General features: G+C 43.2%; 1 protein-coding gene across 1 annotated transcript in view; it reads left to right on the top strand.

Annotated features, from left to right (window-relative positions):
• Positions 1-19,450, top strand: part of DCAF13 (DDB1 and CUL4 associated factor 13) — a 35,061-nt gene extending 15,611 nt beyond the window's left edge. The window contains exons 8-11 of the mRNA XM_066625040.1: positions 1,487-1,651; positions 12,912-13,047; positions 17,624-17,787; positions 19,212-19,450. Of these exons, the coding sequence (XP_066481137.1) occupies positions 1,487-1,651; positions 12,912-13,047; positions 17,624-17,787; positions 19,212-19,299 (553 nt within the window). The 3' untranslated portion in view covers positions 19,300-19,450. The remainder of the gene's footprint in view (positions 1-1,486; positions 1,652-12,911; positions 13,048-17,623; positions 17,788-19,211) is intronic.
• The last annotated feature ends 1,256 nt before the right edge of the window (positions 19,451-20,706 follow it).

Here is a 20,706-nt window from a genome sequence, read left to right as displayed (position 1 = left end):
TCAAACTGAACCGCATATGAATAATTCAGTTTGTTCATTATTACCCCTATTCGTTTTTGTAATTGGGGGCAGGGGAGGGCTTACATTGAAGCAGAGCTGAGCATTGGCATACCCAGGTTGCACAGCAGAGCAATGGTAAGAGTTGCAAATGCCCCGGGCAGCACACTGAAGGGGGTGGTGCTCTCCCCCCCCCAGCAGTGCATATTTTTTTTGAATTTTTTTTAAGGGATAGAGGTAGGTGGCTGCTCTGAGCAGCCTGCCTCTATCCCTTTTTTAAAAAAACGGCTCCCCCCCCCAGCCTGAAGAGGTGGAGGAGAAGCCACTGCCACACGTTACACATGAGTAGCTGGGGCAGGCTGGGAGGGTGACGGACGATTCTGGAGGCTGTGCTGCTGCAGCCTCCTAGATGGTCCCAGACCACATTCTGTGGGCCTCCTCAGCACAGGGGGTGGTAGTATTTCATTCCATAGCCCCAGGTGGCAGGGCAGCCAGGACCACAGTTGTAGCAGAGAGGTGAGTCTTCTTTCTTTTTAACAGTTTTTAAAGTTGAAAAGGAGCATCAGAATATTTTCTGGTGGCTACCTTCCAGCAACTTTCATATCTCCTGTCCCACAATATCCTGCATGTTTCATTGTTTCAGGGAATTTGGGGAGCTAAAAGAATGTCAGATCCTAATTAGGGCCATCATGTTTTTGTGGGGGCTACTATTTCCCCTCTCACAATGCCGATTAAAACAACTTTTGGAGTATTGTAGGAAAAAAAATCCTCCCCATCAGAAGTCAGCTGCCAGAAATAGCTCCCATCTATTCTGTTAGGCTCCTACAGTTACGTTTATTAAAATACATATATTATTTTCTATGTTATAACCTTGAAAGTCAACAAAATTAAGGGTCTCAAAAACAAGTACACTATTATCTGGTCAAGGGCTGTTGAAATCCGTGATTATCTTGTTGCAGCTTCACAGGTCAATCCAAAAGCCAGCTAAACCAAAATACGTGGATTTAAGGTGCTTTAGCCTATGATTCTTAATCCACCCACCTGGAAATCTTCCTTCGAACGATATAACTGAACTTCTGTTTCATTTCAAGAATGCCAGTTTTGTTGGTGGAGACTGAGTAGCTATTATACCAGTGAAAACAATGTTGCTATATTAGTTTAAATGCATATGCACTGCTTAAAATATAACATGTAGATATTTCACTATTGTTAACCATGATGCCAGACTGGTATAACTGCTCTTTTCACCTACCAAGTGGTGTATATCTGGGTTTGAATTACACCTTTTCATTGCTTGGTTTAGAATAGATGGTTTAACTTAATGAATAGTTTTGTGTGAATGAATTATGTGCGGCCCAAATGTTAGATATTTTCAAAATGTGTTTGTTAGAATTTGTATGAGTCCAAAAAGGATTGCTTGATCACATGACTTGAACAATCGTATGTTATGAAATTAAGGGTGTTGCGATTTATTCTTTTTTTCTTGCAGCTTGTATACTTTTGATATGAGATTTCTCGACAAGCCTTTAATGGTTCATATGGATCATGTGTCTGCAGTCCTTGATGTGGATTACTCCCCTACTGGGAAAGAATTTGTATCTGCCAGCTTTGATAAATCTATTCGCATTTTTCCTGTTGACAAAGGTCACAGCAGGTCAGTGATGTTAGAAACAAACCTCTCTTGGGACTCTTCCTCCACCACCAATCTTAATGCTGTCATTAATGTTTTTAATGTGTTGCTTCTCTTGGGAAGTAGAAGATGTCCTCCTCCCAACATTGGAGGGTGACAGGAAGAGTGGCAGATTGTTTGCATTTTTAACAAAAATTCATTGGTTATCGAAATGTCAGTTTAGCAAAACAGTGCTAGAAGTGAAGCTGTTCTCTGTAGTTAATGTGTTGCAGTATAAGATTCAAATCTTCTCCATTCCTAAAATGCTTTGCTTTTTCTGACTCTTGGTACTTCTAATATGAAAGCGTGCATGTGTTAGCCAGAATCCAAAGATGTGCTTGAGATGCACCTGAGGACTTGTGCTCAGCCAGTGAAATTCTTGCTTTTGCAAATCCATTCAGGGCGCAGTCCTAACCCCTTATGTCAGTTCTTTCCAGCACTGACATAGCAGTGCCAATGGGACATGTGCTGCATCCTGCAGCTGGGTGTCACTCTCAGAGGCTTCCTCAAAGAAAGGGAATGTTTGTTCCCTTACCCCGGAGCTTCATTGCCCTTATGTCAGTGCTGGAAAGCACTGACATAAGGGATTAGGATTGTGCCCTCAGTTTCAAAAGTCTTTTGCCATGCAGCATGATGGGCTGCTGAACGAGAAATGTTACCTTTGGTCACATAAAACTAGATGAATCGATCATTATATCTTGTCTTCTGAAATCGTTCAGACTTGCTTCCCTCCCTGTTGCTATGATGGGGGAAAATGTATGATTCACGTGTCAAATAGTCATGTGTGCATGAATTAGCAGCACTACATATATTTAAAGAACCCAATCAGTTCTGTTGCATGGGACAAATATATTATGGGGCAAACATATTCTGTGAATCACAAAATCCTCAGTCTCCAGGTGTTGCCTTCACAGTGTGGTTATCTCTTCCGCTGTGTGACACCAAGCTTCAGTAGACAATCGTAAATCAAGCCTCTACAGATCCTCAAGGTTGTTCTCCAGTTCCTTGCTGGCCGGCCTCACACACTCACACGCTTCTCTCACTGCGTGACTAATCAGCTCAACTGCGACTCTGTCCTGCCACAGTGGGTTCTGCAGTTTGTCATAGCTTGGCATTCTGTATCCCATCCAAAAACACAGCCATAGATTCTCCTGTTCAGCTCTTCAGGCAGTACCATCAGCTCAGCCATCAGTCCACACCTCATATGATGCAGAATTTTCCTTCACATGCTGTTTTGCCTCTTAGCAGATCAAATAATTTCGTCAAGAATTTCTTGATTGTTTATCATTTGACATCTGGTATCCACCTAAATCTTTATGATGCTGTCACTTTAAAAGTATGCATCTTTCATAGAATATTGGATAGTGAATCAATTAAATGAACTGTAACCTCAGTTATCCTTGCATAAGGGAGCTTGTGCATGTCAAAGAGGAAGCTTGAGTTTCTTGCACACAGAAATCCAAATGGAATCCTGAATCGGCTTTGTACTTGCACACGATGCCTCACATAAAATTGTCAGTATCTTATGGCTGCAGTTTCTTCCACATGAGAACGGTGCAAAACATCTCCTTATTTATTTTCATGAGAATGCAGCCATATGAAAATAACCCCCCAAAAAGTTATACTTTACATAAGAACATAAGAACAGCCCCACTGGATCAGGCCATAGGCCCGTCTAATCCAGCTTCCTGTATCTCACAGCGGCCCAGGGAGCAAACCAGATAACAAGAGACCTCATCCTGGTGCCCTCCCTTGCATCTGGCATTCTGACATAGCCCATTTCTAAAATCAGGAGGTTGCACATACACATCATGGCCTGTAACCCGTAATGGACTTTTCGTCCAGAAACTTGTCCAGTCCCATTTTAAAGGCGTCCAGGCCAGTTGCCATCACCACAACCTGTGGCAAGGAGTTCCACAGACCAACCACACACTGAGTAAAGAAATATTTTCTTTTGTCTGTTCTAACTCTCCCAACACTCAATTTTAGTGGATGTCCCCTGGTTCTGGTGTTATGTGAGAGTGTAAAGAGCATCTCTCTATCCACTCTGTCCATCCCCTGCATAATTTTGTATGTCTCAATCATGTCCCCCCTCAGGCGTCTCTTTTCTAGGCTGAAGAGGCCCAAACGCCATAGCCTTTCCTCATAAGGAGTGCCCCAGCCCCGTAATTATCTTAGTCGCTCTCTTTTGCACCTTTTCCATTTCCACTATGTCTTTTTTGAGATGCTGCAACCAGAACTGGACACAATACTCCAGGTGTGGCCTTACCATCGATTTGTACAACAGCATTATAATAAAAACATAAGAACATAAGAATATAAGAACAGCCCCACTGGATCAGGCCATAGGCCCATCTAGTCCAGCTTCCTGTATCTCACAGCGGCCCACCAAATGCCCCAGGGAGCACACCAGGTAACAAGAGACCTCATCCTGGTGCCCTCCCTTGCATCTGGCATTCTGACATAACCCATTTCTAAAATCGGGAGGTTGCACATACACATCATGGCTTGTACCCCATAATGGATTTTTCCTCCAGAAACTTGTCCAATCCCCTTTTAAAGACATCTAGGCTAGACACCAGCACCACATCCTGTGGCAAGGAGTTCCACAGACCGACCACACGCTGAGTAAAGAAATATTTTCTTTTGTCTGTCCTAACCCGCCCAACACTCAATTTTAGTGGATGTCCCCTGGTTTTGGTATTATGTGAGAGTGTAAAGAGCATCTCCCTATCCACTCTGTCCATTCCCTGCATAATTTTGTATGTCTCAATCATGTCCCCCCTCAGGTGTCTCTTTTCTAGGCTGAAGAGGCCCAAACGCTGTAGCCTTTCCTCATAAGGAAGGTGCCCTAGCCCCATAATCATCTTAGTGGCTCTCTTTTGCACCTTTTCCATTTCCACTATGTCTTTTTTGAGATGCGGCGACCAGAACTGGACACAGTACTCCAGGTGTGGCCTTACCATCGATTTGTACAACGGCATTATAATACTAGCCGTTTTGTTCTCAATTAATTAATTAATTTTTTTTAACAGTATTTATATACCGCTTTTCAACTGAACGTTCACAAAGCGGTTTACAGAGAAAAGTCAAATAACTAAATAGCTCCCTGTCCCAAAAGGGCTCACAATCTAAAAAGATGCCAAGGAATACCAACAGACAGCCACTAGAACAGACAGTGCTGGGTGGGCCAGTTACTCTCCCCCTGCTAAAAAAAGGAGCACCCACTTGAAAAAGTGCCTCTTACCCAATTAGCAGGGGTTATTACCCAATTAGCAGGGGTTCTCAATACCCTTCCTAATGATCCCAAGCATAGAATTGGCCTTCTTCACTGCTGCCGTACATTGGGTCGACACTTTCATCGACCTGTCCACCACCACCCCAAGATCTCTCTCCTGATCTGTCACAGACAGCTCAGAACCCATCAGCCTATATCTAAAGTTTTGATTTTTTGCCCCAATGTGCATGACTTTACACTTACTGACATTGAAGCGCATCTGCCATTTTGCTGCCCATTCTGCCAGTCTGGAGAGATCCTTCTGGAGCTCCTCACAATCACTTCTGGTCTTTACCACACGGAAAAGTTTGGTGTCGTCTGCAAACTTAGCCATTTCACTGCTCAACCCTGTCTCCAGGTCATTTATGAAGAGGTTGAAAAGCACCGGTCCCAGGACAGATCCTTGGGGCACACCGCTTTTCACCTCTCTCCATTGTGAAAATTGCCCATTGACACCCACTCTCTGCTTCCTGGCCTCCAACCAGTTCTCAATCCACGAGAGGACCTGTCCTCTAATTCTGTGGAGTTTTTTTCAGTAGCCTTTGGTGAGGGACCGTGTCAAACGCCTTCTGAAAGTCCAGATATATAATGTCCACGGGTTCTCCTGCATCCACATGCCTGTTGACCTTTTCAAAGAATTCTGTAAGGTTCGTGAGGCAAGACTTACCCTTACAGAAGCCATGCTGACTCTCCCTCAGCAAGGCCTGTTCGTCTATGTGTTTTGAGATCCTATCTTTGATGAGGCATTCCACCATCTTACCCGGTATGGATGTTAGGCTGACCGGCCTATAGTTTCCCGGGTCCCCCCTCTTTCCCGTTTTAAAGATAGGCGTGACATTTGCTATCCTCCAATCTTCTGGCACTGTGGCCGTTTTGAGGGACAAGTTGCATACCTTAGTCAAGAGATCTGCAACTTCATTCTTCAATTCGTTAATAACCCTTGGGTGGATGCCATCAGGGCCCGGTGATTTATTGATCTTTAATTTATCAATGAGGTCTGAAACATCTTCTCTTTTAACCTCTATCTGACTTAACTCCTCAGTCAGGAGGGGCCGTTCGGGCAGCGGTATCTGCCCGAGGTCTTCTGCCGTGAAGACAGATGCAAAGAACTCGTTTAATTTCTCTGCCATCTCTAAGTCTCCTTTTATCTCCCCTTTCCCTCCCTCACCATCCAGAGGGCCAACCGCTTCTCTGGCGGGTTTCCTGCTTCTAACATATTTGAAGAAGCTTTTATTATTCCCCTTAATGTTGCTGGCCATGCGTTCCTCATAGTCTCTCTTGGCCTCCCATATCACCTTCTTACATTTCTTTTGCCACAGTTTATGTTCCTTTTTATTCTCCTCATTAGGGCAAGACTTCCATTTATGGAAGGAAGCTTCCTTGCCCTTCACAGCCTCTCTAACTTGGCTCGTTAGCCATGAGGGCACCCTCCTGGATTTAGTGGAACCCTTCTTTCTTTGCGGTATACACCTCTGCTGGGCCTCTATTACTGTTGTTTTAAGCAGCCTCCATGCACTCTGGAGAGATTGGACTCTTTTTACCCTCCCTTTCAACCTCCTTCTAACCAGCCTCCTCATTTGAGGGAAGTCCGCCCGTCGGAAGTCAAGGGTTTTTGTTAGAGATTTGCCTGGTATTCTTCCCCCAACGTGCACGTCAAAACGGATCGCAGCATGATCACTGTTCCCCAATGGCTCAGTAACGTTTACATCTCTAACCAGGTCCTGCGTACCGCACAAAATTAAATCCAGAGTCACCTGTCCTCTGGTGGGCTCCATGACTAGCTGATCTAAGCCATAGTCATTTAGCATGTCAAGAAATCCGGTTTCCTTATTGTGACCAGAACACGAATTGACCCAGTCAATATGAGGATAATTGAAGTCCCCCATGATTACAACCCTGTCCCTCCTTGTCACCTCCCTGATCTGTTTCCTCATTTCAAGGTCCCCATCCGATTTCTGGTCTGGAGGACGATAGCACGCCCCCAGTATTACATCGCTGCACAAGCCTGGTAATTTAACCCACAGAGATTCTATGGTGGAGTCGGACCCACCTTCAATCTCTACTTTGCTGGATTCTATCCCTTCCTTAACATAAAGGGCCACCCCACCTCCAACACGCCCCTGCCTGTCCCTCCTGTAGAGTTTATAGCCCGGGATTGCGGTATCCCACTGATTCTCCGCATTCCACCAGGTTTCCGTTATGCCCACTATGTCAATATTTTCCCTTGTCACCAGACATTCCAGTTCTCCCACCTTTGCTCGTAGACTTCGGGCATTCGCATAAAAGCATTTCTACATGGAATGCCCCAGAATGGGCTGCTTATTAGCTCCTTTGTCCCCGCATCCTCTCATTGTGCCAAACCGTCTATCACATCCCATCACCCTGCCTTTCCCAATTTCTTCTCCTACCCTGCCTTTGTCTTGTTGTTCTCTAACCTCCCCATCCTCATCCCATAGGGATGAGGAGTCCCGAACCGGATGCCCCTCGGCTCCTGTCAGCCTTCCCCCAGGGATCAGTTTAAAAGCTGCTCTGCCACCTTTTTAATGTTATGTGCCAGCAGTCTGGTTCCATTCTGGTTCAAGTGGAGCCCGTCCCTCTTGTACAGGCCCCACTTGTCCCAAAAAGTTCCCCAGTGCCTAACGAATCTAAATCCCTCCTCCCTACACCACCGTCTCATCCACGCCTTGAGACCCCTGATCTCCGCCTGCCTAGCTGGCCCTGCGCGTGGAACAGGTAGCACTTCAGAGAACGCTACCTTTGAGGTCCTGGCTTTCAGCTTCCTGCCTAAAAGCCTAAATTTGGCCTCCAGGACCTCCCAGCTACACTTGCCCACGTCGTTGGTGCCGACATGCACCACAGCCGCTACCTCTCCCCCAGCACTGTCTACTAGCCTGTCTAGACGAGAAGTGATGTCCGCAACCTTCGCACCAGGCAGGCAAGTCACCATGCGGTCCTCACATCCGTCGCAAACCCCCCTCTCTATGTTTCTAATAATCGAATCCCCCACTACAAGAAGCCCCCGACCCCCCTCCCGCCGAGGAGTATCCCGAGCGCGCTCGGATACGGGCCCATCCCCTGGAGAAGGGGTCCCCCCTAGGGACTGTTTCCCTCCTCTCCAGGGTGACGTCCTCCAGTCCCGAGACTTCCCACCCAGGCAGCCGAGGAGCTGCACGCCTGAGGTTGGGACGAAGCCTGATCGTCCCCGGAAGTCTCCCCACAGTCCTCCTCTGGCTGCCTGCGCTTCTCCAGGTCGGTCACCAAGGCTTCAAGGGAGCGGACGCGTTCCCTGAGACCCTGGAGCTCCTTGCACTGAGGACACACCCATGACTTATGCCCCAGAGGCATATAATTATACATGTGGCACTCAATGCAGAACACTGGATAGCCCCCACCCTGCTGCTGTCTGTCTGACTGCATAGCTTTTTTGTTGTTGTTGTTGTTGTTGTTTTATTTAGGGGTCCTTTTAAAAACCGTACACTGGATAGCAGCCCTTTTCTCAAGGGAAGAGGAAGGGCAGTGTATGGGGCCCTGGCCTCCTCGCCCTGCTGCTGAACTCGCCCAGATGCTAAACTCTTGTGCCTTACCTGGCACTTAGTTCCCGAGGCACTGGGTTCCCAGAGGCCACACACGTCTGCAGAGAGCCTCACGCGATGGCCCGCCTAGCTTTATACTCCTGGCTGGCTCCTCCTCCCTCCTCCCTTCCTGATTGAAAGGGGACTGGCCTTCCCAGGTGAGTTTACAAAAGCTCAGGAAGGCAAATGGCTGCTGATGGGCGTGACCTACTCTGCAGGCTCCTGAATGGACTGCTTGGATTAGCCTAATGGGGCTCTTAATGGGTTGGGAATTGGCCCTTCCTAGGTTCTTTCCCTCCTAGTTCTGTTCTCTTAGGCTGGACTGTTTTTGTTACCTCAAGCTAGTTTTTATTTGGGTTTGTTTAATTATTTATTGCTCTCTAGATCCTGTGTCCCAATTTACTGACCTGTTTAGGTTATGTTCTAACTTAGATTAAGTTTAACCTGGGTTAAGTATAGGTTTAATTAAACAAGTAGAAAAACCTGCTTTCCACTTTATCCTCCTCCCTTCCTTCGATTAGGTGCTACCTTAGGTGCAGCTAACTTTCAACTTTGATTTAAATGCCTGACCCTTGGGCTCTTACTCACGAGTAGGACTCTGCTCTTACTCACGAGTAGGACTCTGCTCCTGCTCAGAGTAGACCTATGTACCTCCCTTAGGTGCTAACTTTCAATTTTGATTTAAGGTTGCTTTAAAGGTAAAGTTAAGGTTAGAAGACAGGGAGTTAGAAAGACAAAGCGTTAGAATGAGTACACTTACCTCCTCCTCCTCCTGCTCCTCCTCCTCTCCTTCTCCAAAACTCAGAGGTCTCCTTGCCTTCTCCTCGCCCAGATGCTAAACTCTTGTGCCTTACCTGGCACTTAGTTCCCGAGGCACTTGGTTCCCAGAGGCCACACACGTCTGCTATTAGCTGTTTTGTTCTCAATACCTTTTCTAATGATCCCAAGCATAGAATTGACCTTCTTCACTGCCGCCGCACATAGGGTTGACACTTTCATCGACCTGTCCATCCCCCCCCCAGATCTCTCTCCTGATCTGTCACAGACAGCTCAGAACCCATTAGCCTATATGTAAAGTTTTGATTTTTTGCCCCAATGTGCATGACTTTACACTTACTGACATTGAAGCACATCTGCCATTTTGCTGCCCATTCTGCCAGTCTGGAGAGATCCTTCTAGAGCTCCTCACAATCACTTCTGGTCTTCACCACTCGGAAAAGTTTGGTGTCATCTGCAAACTTTGCCACCTCAGTGCTCAAGTTCTGGGTTTTAGGTCACTACTTTAGGTTCTGAATATGTAGTTCTTGGTCTACCAAAACCATATCACTAACCAATGATTAGGTTATTGGTTTTATCATGTAGGGTTTCTTTGTACTCTTGATGCTTGGAAGCTATGTCTTATTTTATGTTTCTAATTAAACCCTGAACATGAAAGTTGATAGGGTAAAAGAAGTGTGAGAGACCCGCATTTTATTAAGCTCATTGAAAGTCCTTGGCAAATGAGCCAGATGTTTGTGTGATTAAATGAAAGAATCAAGTTATTCACCCATGTGCTGTCGTCCTCAAAGAGATCCAATGACTGGAGCAAAAAACAGAAAAACCAAATGATGTTGAAGCTTAGGAGAAGGAAATGTCTGAAGTTGCAGAAAATAATGAATTTTCTTTTAAGGAGAGGGTTCAAAGTCTGGGACACTTAAATTTATATTTTATTTATACATATGTTGAAGTAGTTTATAGGCATACACATACATAACCTCTCTCTCTCTCTTTCTCTTTGCAATTTATATTTAAAGTGTATGTACTTTATATTTATACTGAGCAAAAGAGGCACCTTTTAAAGTAATGTCACCCTATATTTAGCAGTGGGAGAGCACTGTCCCTTTTCACCCCAGCACAGTGTTCCATTATCTATTGCAGGGGTCTCTTCTGAGTTTTGACCTTTGGGGACAGAGAACCTTTTATTTTGCTATGTAAGCTGCTTTATGAATTACTTCTTGTTGAAAAGTGGTGTATAAAACTCTTATTAATAATTTAAAAATGACTCCAGCACAGTCCTTGTGTGTATACTTTTTTTTGGCACTGAAATAACTACCAGTACAAGCACAACATTCTTAGATTGGACCAAGAGACCAACTATAAATTCAAGTCAGATAAATTATTAAATATACATTTTAGAGCCAAATTGAGAGCTGATACAAAGAGATTTCACTTGATTGACCTCATTGTGTTTAAAATAATTCAAGCAAATAGAAAACCTGATCTGTATTTATTGGTAGCAGTTGTTCCCTCTTTCTAAATAATACGTGCATTGAAATTAATAACAATAGTAAATGATATCACGAAGTTAAGAGAAACCAAGGGATATTCTGTATTCCATTTTCCACCTATCATATTGTACACAATCTATTGTTTATAGGTACAGCCTGAGACTTTGAGGACTTTGGTTTTTGGGTCCCTCCTATGTACAGTAGATACTTACCTATAAGGCAAGAAAATTTTACCAAAAATTCCAGCATCGATCCTCTCTTATCTGCAGGTCACTCGGGGGTCAGGGTAGTTCAGGGGTGTCATGGCAACCAGGAGAAGCCCAGAGGAGCAGCAGGCATGAGATCACACTGTGCAGTTTCATTCTCCATCTGGCCATGCTTTACCTCTCCCAATAGCTCCTTCCTGCAGGGAGACACTTTACAGCTAGCCAGCATGTGACTTGACAGGCAGGCAGGCTGCTGCCAGGTCTTAAAGTCTGCTGTCTACAAACACAGTACAACTGCAGATTAAAAAAAAAATTATCCTTGCTTTCTTGCTTCCTTCTTTCTTTCTCCTTGGATGCCAGCAAAGTTCATCATGCATAATTTCACACTCTGGCTGGCCGTGCTTTCTTCTTTGCCATTCCTAGCAGCTCCTTCCTGCAGGGAGATGCTTCGCCACCAGCCAGCAGGTTAATCAGGCAGGTAGGCAGGCAGCCTCTGGGTCTTAGTGTCAGCCATCTATAAACACAGTACCATGTCATTTTAATATATAGGGACCTGAGGACCTGTGTTTTTTGGTATCAGTGGGGAATCCCAGAATTATAGTTAGACACTCCCCTAAATTTAACCCCCTACTTATCTGAGGCTCATAGAAAATTCCATGATTTTTGACTCAAAACCTGCCCTCAACTTATCTGTGAGATTGACTTATACTCGAGTGTCTGCAGTAATTTGAAATGCTTGCCGAGGATATTAAATATAACTTTATTCCTTCGCCATGTCCTTATAATTTAAATTTATGTTGGAATGTGACCAACCTGTTGAAGAGGAATTAGACTACTAGGTGCATGAAGCACAATTTCCTTGAAGTACTAATGATCGGAGGCTGTTTAACGTCTTGTTCATTTGTTTTTAAATGGGGATCGGATCCTGGTTTCTGAATAAATTATGGTATGCGCAAACTGCAGTTTTCCATTTCATCCAAATACAGCAGCTCCTCTCCATCCACAAGTTCAGAACCTGCAGATTCCGAACCTGTGTTGGGAAGCCCCATAGAGGATCTCTTGGATGCAACCATAGGTCTTCTGACATGGAGGAGGTTGTGCGAGACCGCCATGCACCTTAGAACATGAGGGCTGACCACAGATTTTATTATCCATGGTTTTCGGCATCTGTGGGATTCTGGGACTGGAACCCCCATGGATGTTGAGAGCAGACCTGTACAGGAGACTGTAATCTGTTGCAAACTGCAGTTGAAAGCTTCTTCATCTCCCCTAGTACATAGCGGATGAAGAAGACAAAGAGAAGAATGAGTGCCTGAGCTTTTCCATGACTTATGCATGTCATGACAAATCATGGTTTGGTGTTGCATTGAATCAGGCCTAGGAACAAGCTAGGGAAGCTAGCAGCACACTCTGACTGCCTGTTCACTCACTGCCATTGACATTAGTGGCATTGGCTGGGGGAAGGAATCCAGAAGGGTACTGAGTGCATGGGGTCCCACAATTGAAGGTGCTTGAGGTGATATTCCTGCTAAGGAGTCCATGTGGCTGCACTGACCCCTTTGCTTGCTGTGTGGCAGCTCCTCTGAGTTTCTAGACACACAGCGATGACATCAAACATAATTGCTGGATTTCTGGGAATGCCGAGCTGCACAGAGCTCAGCTTTGACAGAGTTTGAGCTACCCAGCCATACAGCTTTAAGGGAACAATGGCCTGAGGGCCCAGTGCAGGCTGGTACCAAACCTCATGAAATGACAGAAAGAGACCTATTTTTGAGCCTTTTGTACTTGAGTAGTAATTTGTCAGAGTTTGGGTAAGAACATTTTAGTCTGCATTAGGAATAGAACAGTGTTTAGTCAGGCATGAAAGGAAGCTACATGATGACTAACATTGGAGAACAGAATAATTTTTCTCTTTGTTTTTAGAGAAGTCTATCACACCAAGCGAATGCAGCATGTCATTACTGTCAAATGGACATCTGACAACAAGTATATCTTGTGTGGCTCTGATGAAATGAACATTCGTTTGTGGAAAGCTAATGCATCTGAGAAACTTGGCGTGGTAAGTTACCTTAGATTCATTTCATTCTTTAAAAGCAAAATTGACAAAGTTGGAACAGGTTACAATGACTTGTAAAATACTTGTACTTATTTTGATGTAACTGGTTGTGTGAACATGATCTTTCATTGCAACCAGTGTCTTGAGTTGTGAACCCAGCTTTTGAGAGTTAAAGACAAATTTATTTATCACATTTCTATACCGTCCTTTCTCCAAAGAGCTCAGGGCAGTGTACATGGCTGCTCCCCTCCTTTTTTCCTCACAACAACCCTATGCGGTAGGTGAGGCTGAGAGAAAGTGACTGGCCCAAGGTCACTGAGGAAGCTTCATGGCTGAGGGGCGATTTGAACCTGGGTCTTCCAGGTCTGAGTCCACCTCCCAAACCACTACACCACCCTGGCTCTCTAATGCATGCCTCAGTGCATGACAGGAGCTCAGTTGGCAACCCATGCCATATGGTGTTATAAAGGGAATATAGATTTAAAAAATCTGTCTTTTATAGTGATCTATGTACGTACATGCATATATACATAAGTCATTGCTGAAAGTGCCGGACAAGTTACAAGCAAGGTGTAATCCTGCCACTATGGTTAAACATTGCTCTCTCTTCCAAAGTGGAACAGAAAAATAGTCATAAAGTGTTACATTTTTCCTGAAGGAGTCTAGCCGACCTTTTGGTTGGCGGTAAAGTGAGTAGCCCCATTGGGCAGCTGCTTCCCTTACCCGAGAGAAGGGGATGAAAGTCTCATTCTCTTGAGGTGCCGCCTGCGGCAGGCTGAGGCATACAGGATGTGGCAGGAGCCATTCTCTGCTGCATTCTCTGCTGCATTCTCTGCTGCAGCTGCATGCCCTGGGCAGCTCAGGTTTGGGCTGTAATTTAGCTACAAGATGTGTTATATGAAAAAAAGTTAGCTTTTCATGTTGAATTTATAGTGAATGGACTGTTCAGAGGTTTGCCATGATCCACTGGGTCACAGAAAAATCCTACTTTTTTTAGGTATGGAGAACCAAGCCTCAGAAGGGTTTAATGAAAAGAGTCAAACAGGCTCCTTTTAAAAAAATTAACAGGAAGATTTTCTAGTTCTAACATAGCTCTAGATAATGACAGAGTTCTTCTTTGTTGGCACATACTGTAGAATTCTACTTGACATTTGCATTAGGCCTGGGTATGCTGCTTAGGTTATGACTTTTGTAGTTGATGAATGTTTATTTGACTGGTAGGCTGTACTTTGACACTGGAACTGACCAAATATTCATCAGTTCTGACATTCATGTTTCCTTCTTTGTTAATGTACTTGGCGTTGCACTCATTATGTAAAATCAGTGGAACACTAAAGCAAAAACAGCATCTCTGCAGGAGCCAGAGGCAGTTATCCTGTCTACATTCCAACAACGATTAAGCTTATGATATTCTGGGTAACTGTTGTGGAGATAAATGAAATCTGGTTGTTACAGTAGCAGCAGAGAGGCATTTTTAAAAGGTTAATCATGGTACTCTTATTGCTATCTAAAACAGAAACATTACTTGTGACATAAATAGAATGCAACTTTTAAAAAAGCAACTTTGTTTTTAAGCTGCCTAATTTGTGTACAATGATTTTGATATACCGCAGATACCCGGCTATAAGTCAATCCCACAGATAAGTCAAGGGCAGGCTTTGAGCCAACAATCATAGAACTTTCTATGACCCTCAGATAAGTTGGGGGTTAAACTTAGGGGGGTGTCTGACTATAGTTTTGTCTGATTTTACTCGAGGCCAGATCCTGAAAAATAACCCACTACTAATTGTTACCTAAGAACTGTAGTCTCTAATTTATGAAAAACATAGTAAAAGATCATGAGATACATTTTTATTCTTTTAAAATTCTGGTCTTCATCACCTTTTTGTAAGCACTATCAGATTAAGTGCACTGTAAACAACATACCAGTAAAACAGTGGTTCCCAACCTGGTATTCATGTACTCCCAGGGACATAAGAACATAAGAACAGCCCCACTGGATCAGGCCATAGGCCCATCTAGTCCAGCTTCCTGTATCTCACAGCGGCCCACCAAATGCCCCAGGGAGCACACCAGATAACAAGAGACCTCATCCTGGTGCTCTCCCCTACATCTGGCATTCTGACTTAACCCATTCCTAAAATCAGGAGGTTGCGCATACACATCATGGCTTGTACCACTCAACAGGACCTTTAGGGGTACTTGAAAAAGAATGGAATAATGGTAGAAAAGGGCAGATCATGCTCCAGAATGCCTTGCAAGACAGGAATGCCTTGCAAGGACCAGCAAGGCAGGAAGGGAGGTAGCTAGTTGGCTTTGAAAGCCCCACCAATAGCTAGTTTTTGGTCATCAATTCATGTATGAACCAGTGATTGAAAACCAGCACAGTAAAAAAGTTGAAACATAATATGGAAAGTGATCAATCACCCAGAATTTCTCAGCACACTTCTGGTGCAAAACAGTGCAAAGGCAGAGTCTTCTGTTCTTCAAACAGATAAAAAGAGAAAACACTGTGATGAATACATGAAGTCTGGGCTTTCATATAGAGGAGATGAGGGCTTGTATTATTAATTACAAACATTTTGCTAATATGAAGGGTACAATTTATGGAAATGGGCTGCCAAGGGATATACAAGTGAAAAAGGTTGGGAACCACTGCAGGAGAACCATGAATCAAATCCACCTTTAAGGTGTCTGGTGTGTTAAGCCAGAAGCTCTACGTACAACATACAACCCATAACACATAACTGGGAGTGTGCAATTCAATGCACAGCAGAGAGATGCAGCTGCATATATTTGCAACCCTTTTTACTCAGAAGTAGACCCACTGCTTTCCATGGGTGTTATTCTTAAGTAAGGGTACATTGAATTGTAGCCTGCTTCAGATGGAAAGGAGGATTCCCATCCTGGTGTTTCAAAAAACAGACCTGCTTTGCAAGCATTTGCAAAGCAGAACCAGGCTGCAGCAGAAGGAAGGAGAATAAAAGATTAACAAATTGCTTCTAAGGAGCTGTGCCTGCCTGCTGCTTGAGAAACTTGGCGCCTGTCTGCCCTTGAGAAACAAAACTTTTCAGAGTTGAAAGGCTTTGCCCTCTGACCCGGAGATAAGGCAAAGTGATAATTTGAGCTTGATTACTTGGCAAAAATTTCACATACTATAGGCGAGTATCTATGGCAATTATTATTATGGATTCTTTAAATATTTTAATGTGACACCCTGACATAAGTTTAATATGCAGTCTAATACACTTAAATGGTTTTTTCACAATGCAAATGCTACTTCACAAGGGTTACTTAAATGGTTTCTTCACAATGCAAATGCATATGAAGGGAAACTTCAGGATCATATGAGTAGACTAGTAATACAAGCATCTATTAATTAAGATTTTGTAGTTCTTTATTGCACTTTGTAACCAATGCATTTGAAGTTTTATGACCTAGTCCTTTGAGTCACTGTGCTGAGGCAGTGATTTGCAGCAAATTCTGCTAGTGGTCAGATCCGTTTTCTAGAACGTAATCTCACAACTGGTGCAGGAACAGCTCATCAGTGCTTCAGCTCTGAAAAAACAGCACTTGTTTTGTCTGCAGAAGAAACCAGATTATATCGGCTAACATTTTTAAAAGTAATTGCCTTTAATTAAAATAAAAGCCTTTTAACTTGGATTGCATTGACAGTTTGCACAACAGAAAAGCCTGGAATTATTGCTGACTAAATCAACCATTATGGGATGTCTCAGTTAAATGAGCAAGAAAAAAAATCTCCTTTAACAATGAATGATGACTTTTTTTCTCTTTAAATGTCAGAATGCCAGATGCAAGGGAGGGCACCAGAATGAGGTCTCTTGTTATCTGATGTGCTCCCTGGGGCATTTGGTGGGCCGCTGTGAGATACAGGAAGCTGGACTAGATGGGCTTATGGCCTGATCCAGTGGGGCTGTTCTTATGTTATGTTCAGCTAATGTTGAAATGCAGTTAAATTCTTTCTTTCTGAGACCTGTAACAGCTCCAGCTGGACATTTAGGTATTCAAGGTGTTTAGAACCCAAAAGGTTGTTTTTATCCTCTTGTATAGGGCAACAACGTTTTTCAGATGCTTATATTCTGAATTGGTAGGTTAAGTACTTTTTTCATAATTCATTGAAGTAATTTTTATAAGAGAGACTCCAGTCTCGTCCCCAAAAAGGAAGACTCATTGTATTAATGTTCTTCAATAGCCTGACATGGGGTTCTGAATTTGGCAGAGCAGAGCTCTGCTGATCCTGCTCCCCCTCCCACCCTGTTTGTCCTCCCTCCCTGCCCTCCCCCCACCCCAGAATGCCTCCCCCTGCCCCAACATACCTCTCTGCTACCCGGAGCTTGTGCTTTTCTGGACTTCCTATATGCTGCTTTAGAAAAAGCAATCCTTTCTGATCTATGTATTTTTGTTTCAGCACAGTTCATCCTTAACATCAAAGCCAAGGCACTTGCAAATCAATGGAATTTCAGGGGAAATTGTGCAATACAAAAATAGTTCTAACTTGCATCATGGCATACTGTCATTACCATTTGCTCAGTTTTAACTTTGGTATACACTTCCCTAGCTTGCTCCTCGAGAAAAAGCAGCTATCAACTACAATCAAAAATTGAAAGAAAAATTCCAGCACCATCCCCAGATCAAACGTATAGCTCGTCATCGTCACTTACCAAAGGTCATCTATAGCCAGGCCAAGGAGCTACGCATAATGAGAGAAGCTCGTCGGCGGAAGTATACTTTGTTTTTGTTATGACTTTTCATGCTATGTTGAGTTGATGTAGTCTAGTGGCTAGGAAATGAGCTGGGGGTCAGGATTTCCCCAGTTCAGATCTTGTCTCTGTCATCAACACACTAGGTGGCTTTAGGCAATCACTCACTTTTAGCTTCAGCTCTCAACTGTAATATGGGGGAGGGATAATACTTGTTTACAGGGTTGTAAGGAATTCATCAAGATGTGAAGTACCTAGCATACTACAAAAGCATTACACAAATGCTAAGTGTTATTATAATACCTTCAGTCAGGCAGCTATACTTCTAAATAGGTTTAGGGGAAACTTATAATTTTAAGACCAAGTTCAGCACTGGAACAACTGCCTAGGGCTAGGCAATCTGTTGAATTCCTTTCATTTAAGTTTTTAACAGAACAGAAGCTGGACAGGAATCTATTGGGAAATTTCTGTTTATTGGACATTCTTTTAAAGGGAGGAAGCTAGACTAGATGATGCATTGATTATTTTCTATCCCTGAACCTGTAATACTTGTTTGTTAAATGAAGCAGTTTTATTGGCTGAGCCAATAGGATTGCAGTGGCAGGCCAAACTGATGGCAATAGCACCTTATGTCCAGGGAAAGGGTATATTTCCTTCTGCTAGTATCCAAGTAGGTGGAAGATCTTTAGAAAGAGAGCACTGAAAATCTGTTTTTCAGTTATTTTATATTGTTTAGAAAGGAATCGCTTATTAATCTGCCTAAAGGCAGCTTTTAGGTTTTGGCCTGGCAGACAAGTTGATTGTGTTCCAAATATATTAAGCTCTTTTCACATGAGTTAGACCAGGGGTGTCTAAACTTTTTGGTAGGAGGGCCACATCATCTCTCTGACACTGTGTTGGCGGCCAGGAAAGCCCCCATTTACATTTCAAATTTAATTTACATGTAAATTAATTTACATTTCAATTTTGAATAAATTTACATAAATGAATATATTAGAGCTGGAACTTATATGAATGAATGAATGGTCTTGCAATAGCTCAAGGCCTATAAAAGGCCTTGCACAAAGCAAGGCCAGCTTTTTCTTTGCTGCCATTGCTGCATCACAGATGTGAAACAACAAGCAGTGAAGGAAGCCCTCGTCCCACAGCTCACGCAAGAGGTCGAACAATTGGCCGTCATGCTAAGAGCAGTTGCATCAGACCAGTGTGGGCTTCAGCAAGTCACCAGAGGGCCAGAAGCTCATTGGAGGCTGGGGCATCCTTGAGGGCCAGATTGGGAGTCCTCAAGGGCATAAGTGGCCCCAGGGCAAGGGGTTTGGGCACCGCTGAGTTAGAGTCACAGTTAGAGAACTTGTAATATTAAAAAAAAGCAAAGAAGTAGTTGTTTAATAATTTCAACTGTAAATGGTAAAATATATAGACTTATTTTGATCTCTTTCACTCTAGAGAACTGAACCGTCAGAAGCACAGCAAGCCTGGGTCTGTACCACATGTATCAGAGAAGAAGAAACACGTTGTGGCTGTAGTGAAATAATAATTTTCAGAATTATCTTTTTTAGTGTTTAAATTCTGAAGAACATTGTATATATCCAGTTGTTACAGAATTCTAAGATTTTCACTTTTTAAAGTATTTTGTCCATTGCCATCTATGTTTGGGTACTGCATTAAAAGTATGGTTGTTAGAACCTGTGGTCCATTTTGCAGCTGATGTATGGGGGGGGGGCACAAATTTTGAGAACTGCAGGGCCTTGCATTACTGTGAATCAAATTTTACATAGCTTAAAAAAGACACAGAAGTGCAGTACATGATGCTGACACACTAAAGGAGGGAATGGTGTCTCAATATGTGGCAAGGGGCTTTTCCCCTTACTGTAGAGCATATATCTAGAAACATCCAGGTTGTTATTTCTCAAAGCATGTGCAGTTTTCTAATTTTGATAATTTGGCAATCCAGTTTCTTGAATGTCTGCATGAACTCGCTAGAATACATTGCATCATACCTTCTCCTGTAGAGTATGGCCCATGTTTCCCATTTCCACTCCCCAAAATATGGGTAAATATTTTCAAAATAGAGTATTTAAAACAAAAATTTGTGCTGACTTTAAAAGTAGCTGGAGCTATGTATTAAAATATGTAGTATTTTGTGAACTGCAGACCAGAAACATTTATGCAAGTCTTTTGCTGTGATTAACAGCAAAGCTTTAATAACTGTCAATATTTTGTTTTATGTGGGCATCATCTGAATTGAAGTGCTTTAATTCTAAGCAATTGCAGTAGAACAGAACTTAGTTGGTTCCTAAATTTCTCATTAAAATCAGTAGGACACAGTACTTAACTGTCTGGATTGTGCCCTTGAATATCTAACTGGATTTCTTCCCCTCCCTATTTTTTGAGTGTGACATGTTAACCATCAAATGAGATAGAATGAGATAGAACTACAATTTCAAATTGTAAAATTTGCCATTTTTTCCTCATTGAATATCCTTCCATATTTGACACAATAGCTTTAGTTCCATAGCATTATTTTTTTCCCCAAATTTTGGCGTTTTCTACAATACTCTGGCTTGTATCCCAAGGAGCATACACAGACTTCAACTTCCCCACCACCTATTCAGCTCAGTAGTTCTCTGCACCCCTCCCCCAAACGTCTCTGAAGAGTCAGGAGAGTCCCCACTGTGTAATTCTGTCAGGCACAGAGGGTTCCAGAGTTGTGGATAGATCAGCAAGGTTTGTGCTTCTACCCCTGGCATGAGCAGAAGTTCATGGAAGAGGGACTTAGGATACAACCCTTTGTGTTCAAACAAATGGAACAATTGGCTCATTTTTTAAAAAACTGGAACTATTGCTCCCCAATATTTGAATTTGTTACCTATGTTTGACTATTTATTTATTTAGTTTATGGCATAAAATACATGGACTTATATATCAGTTAGACTAGATC

This window comes from Tiliqua scincoides, chromosome 4 (genome assembly GCF_035046505.1).
Source record: "Tiliqua scincoides isolate rTilSci1 chromosome 4, rTilSci1.hap2, whole genome shotgun sequence".
Classification (NCBI taxonomy): Eukaryota; Metazoa; Chordata; class Lepidosauria; order Squamata; family Scincidae; genus Tiliqua; species Tiliqua scincoides.
This window is presented reverse-complemented; position numbering and strand designations above follow the sequence as displayed.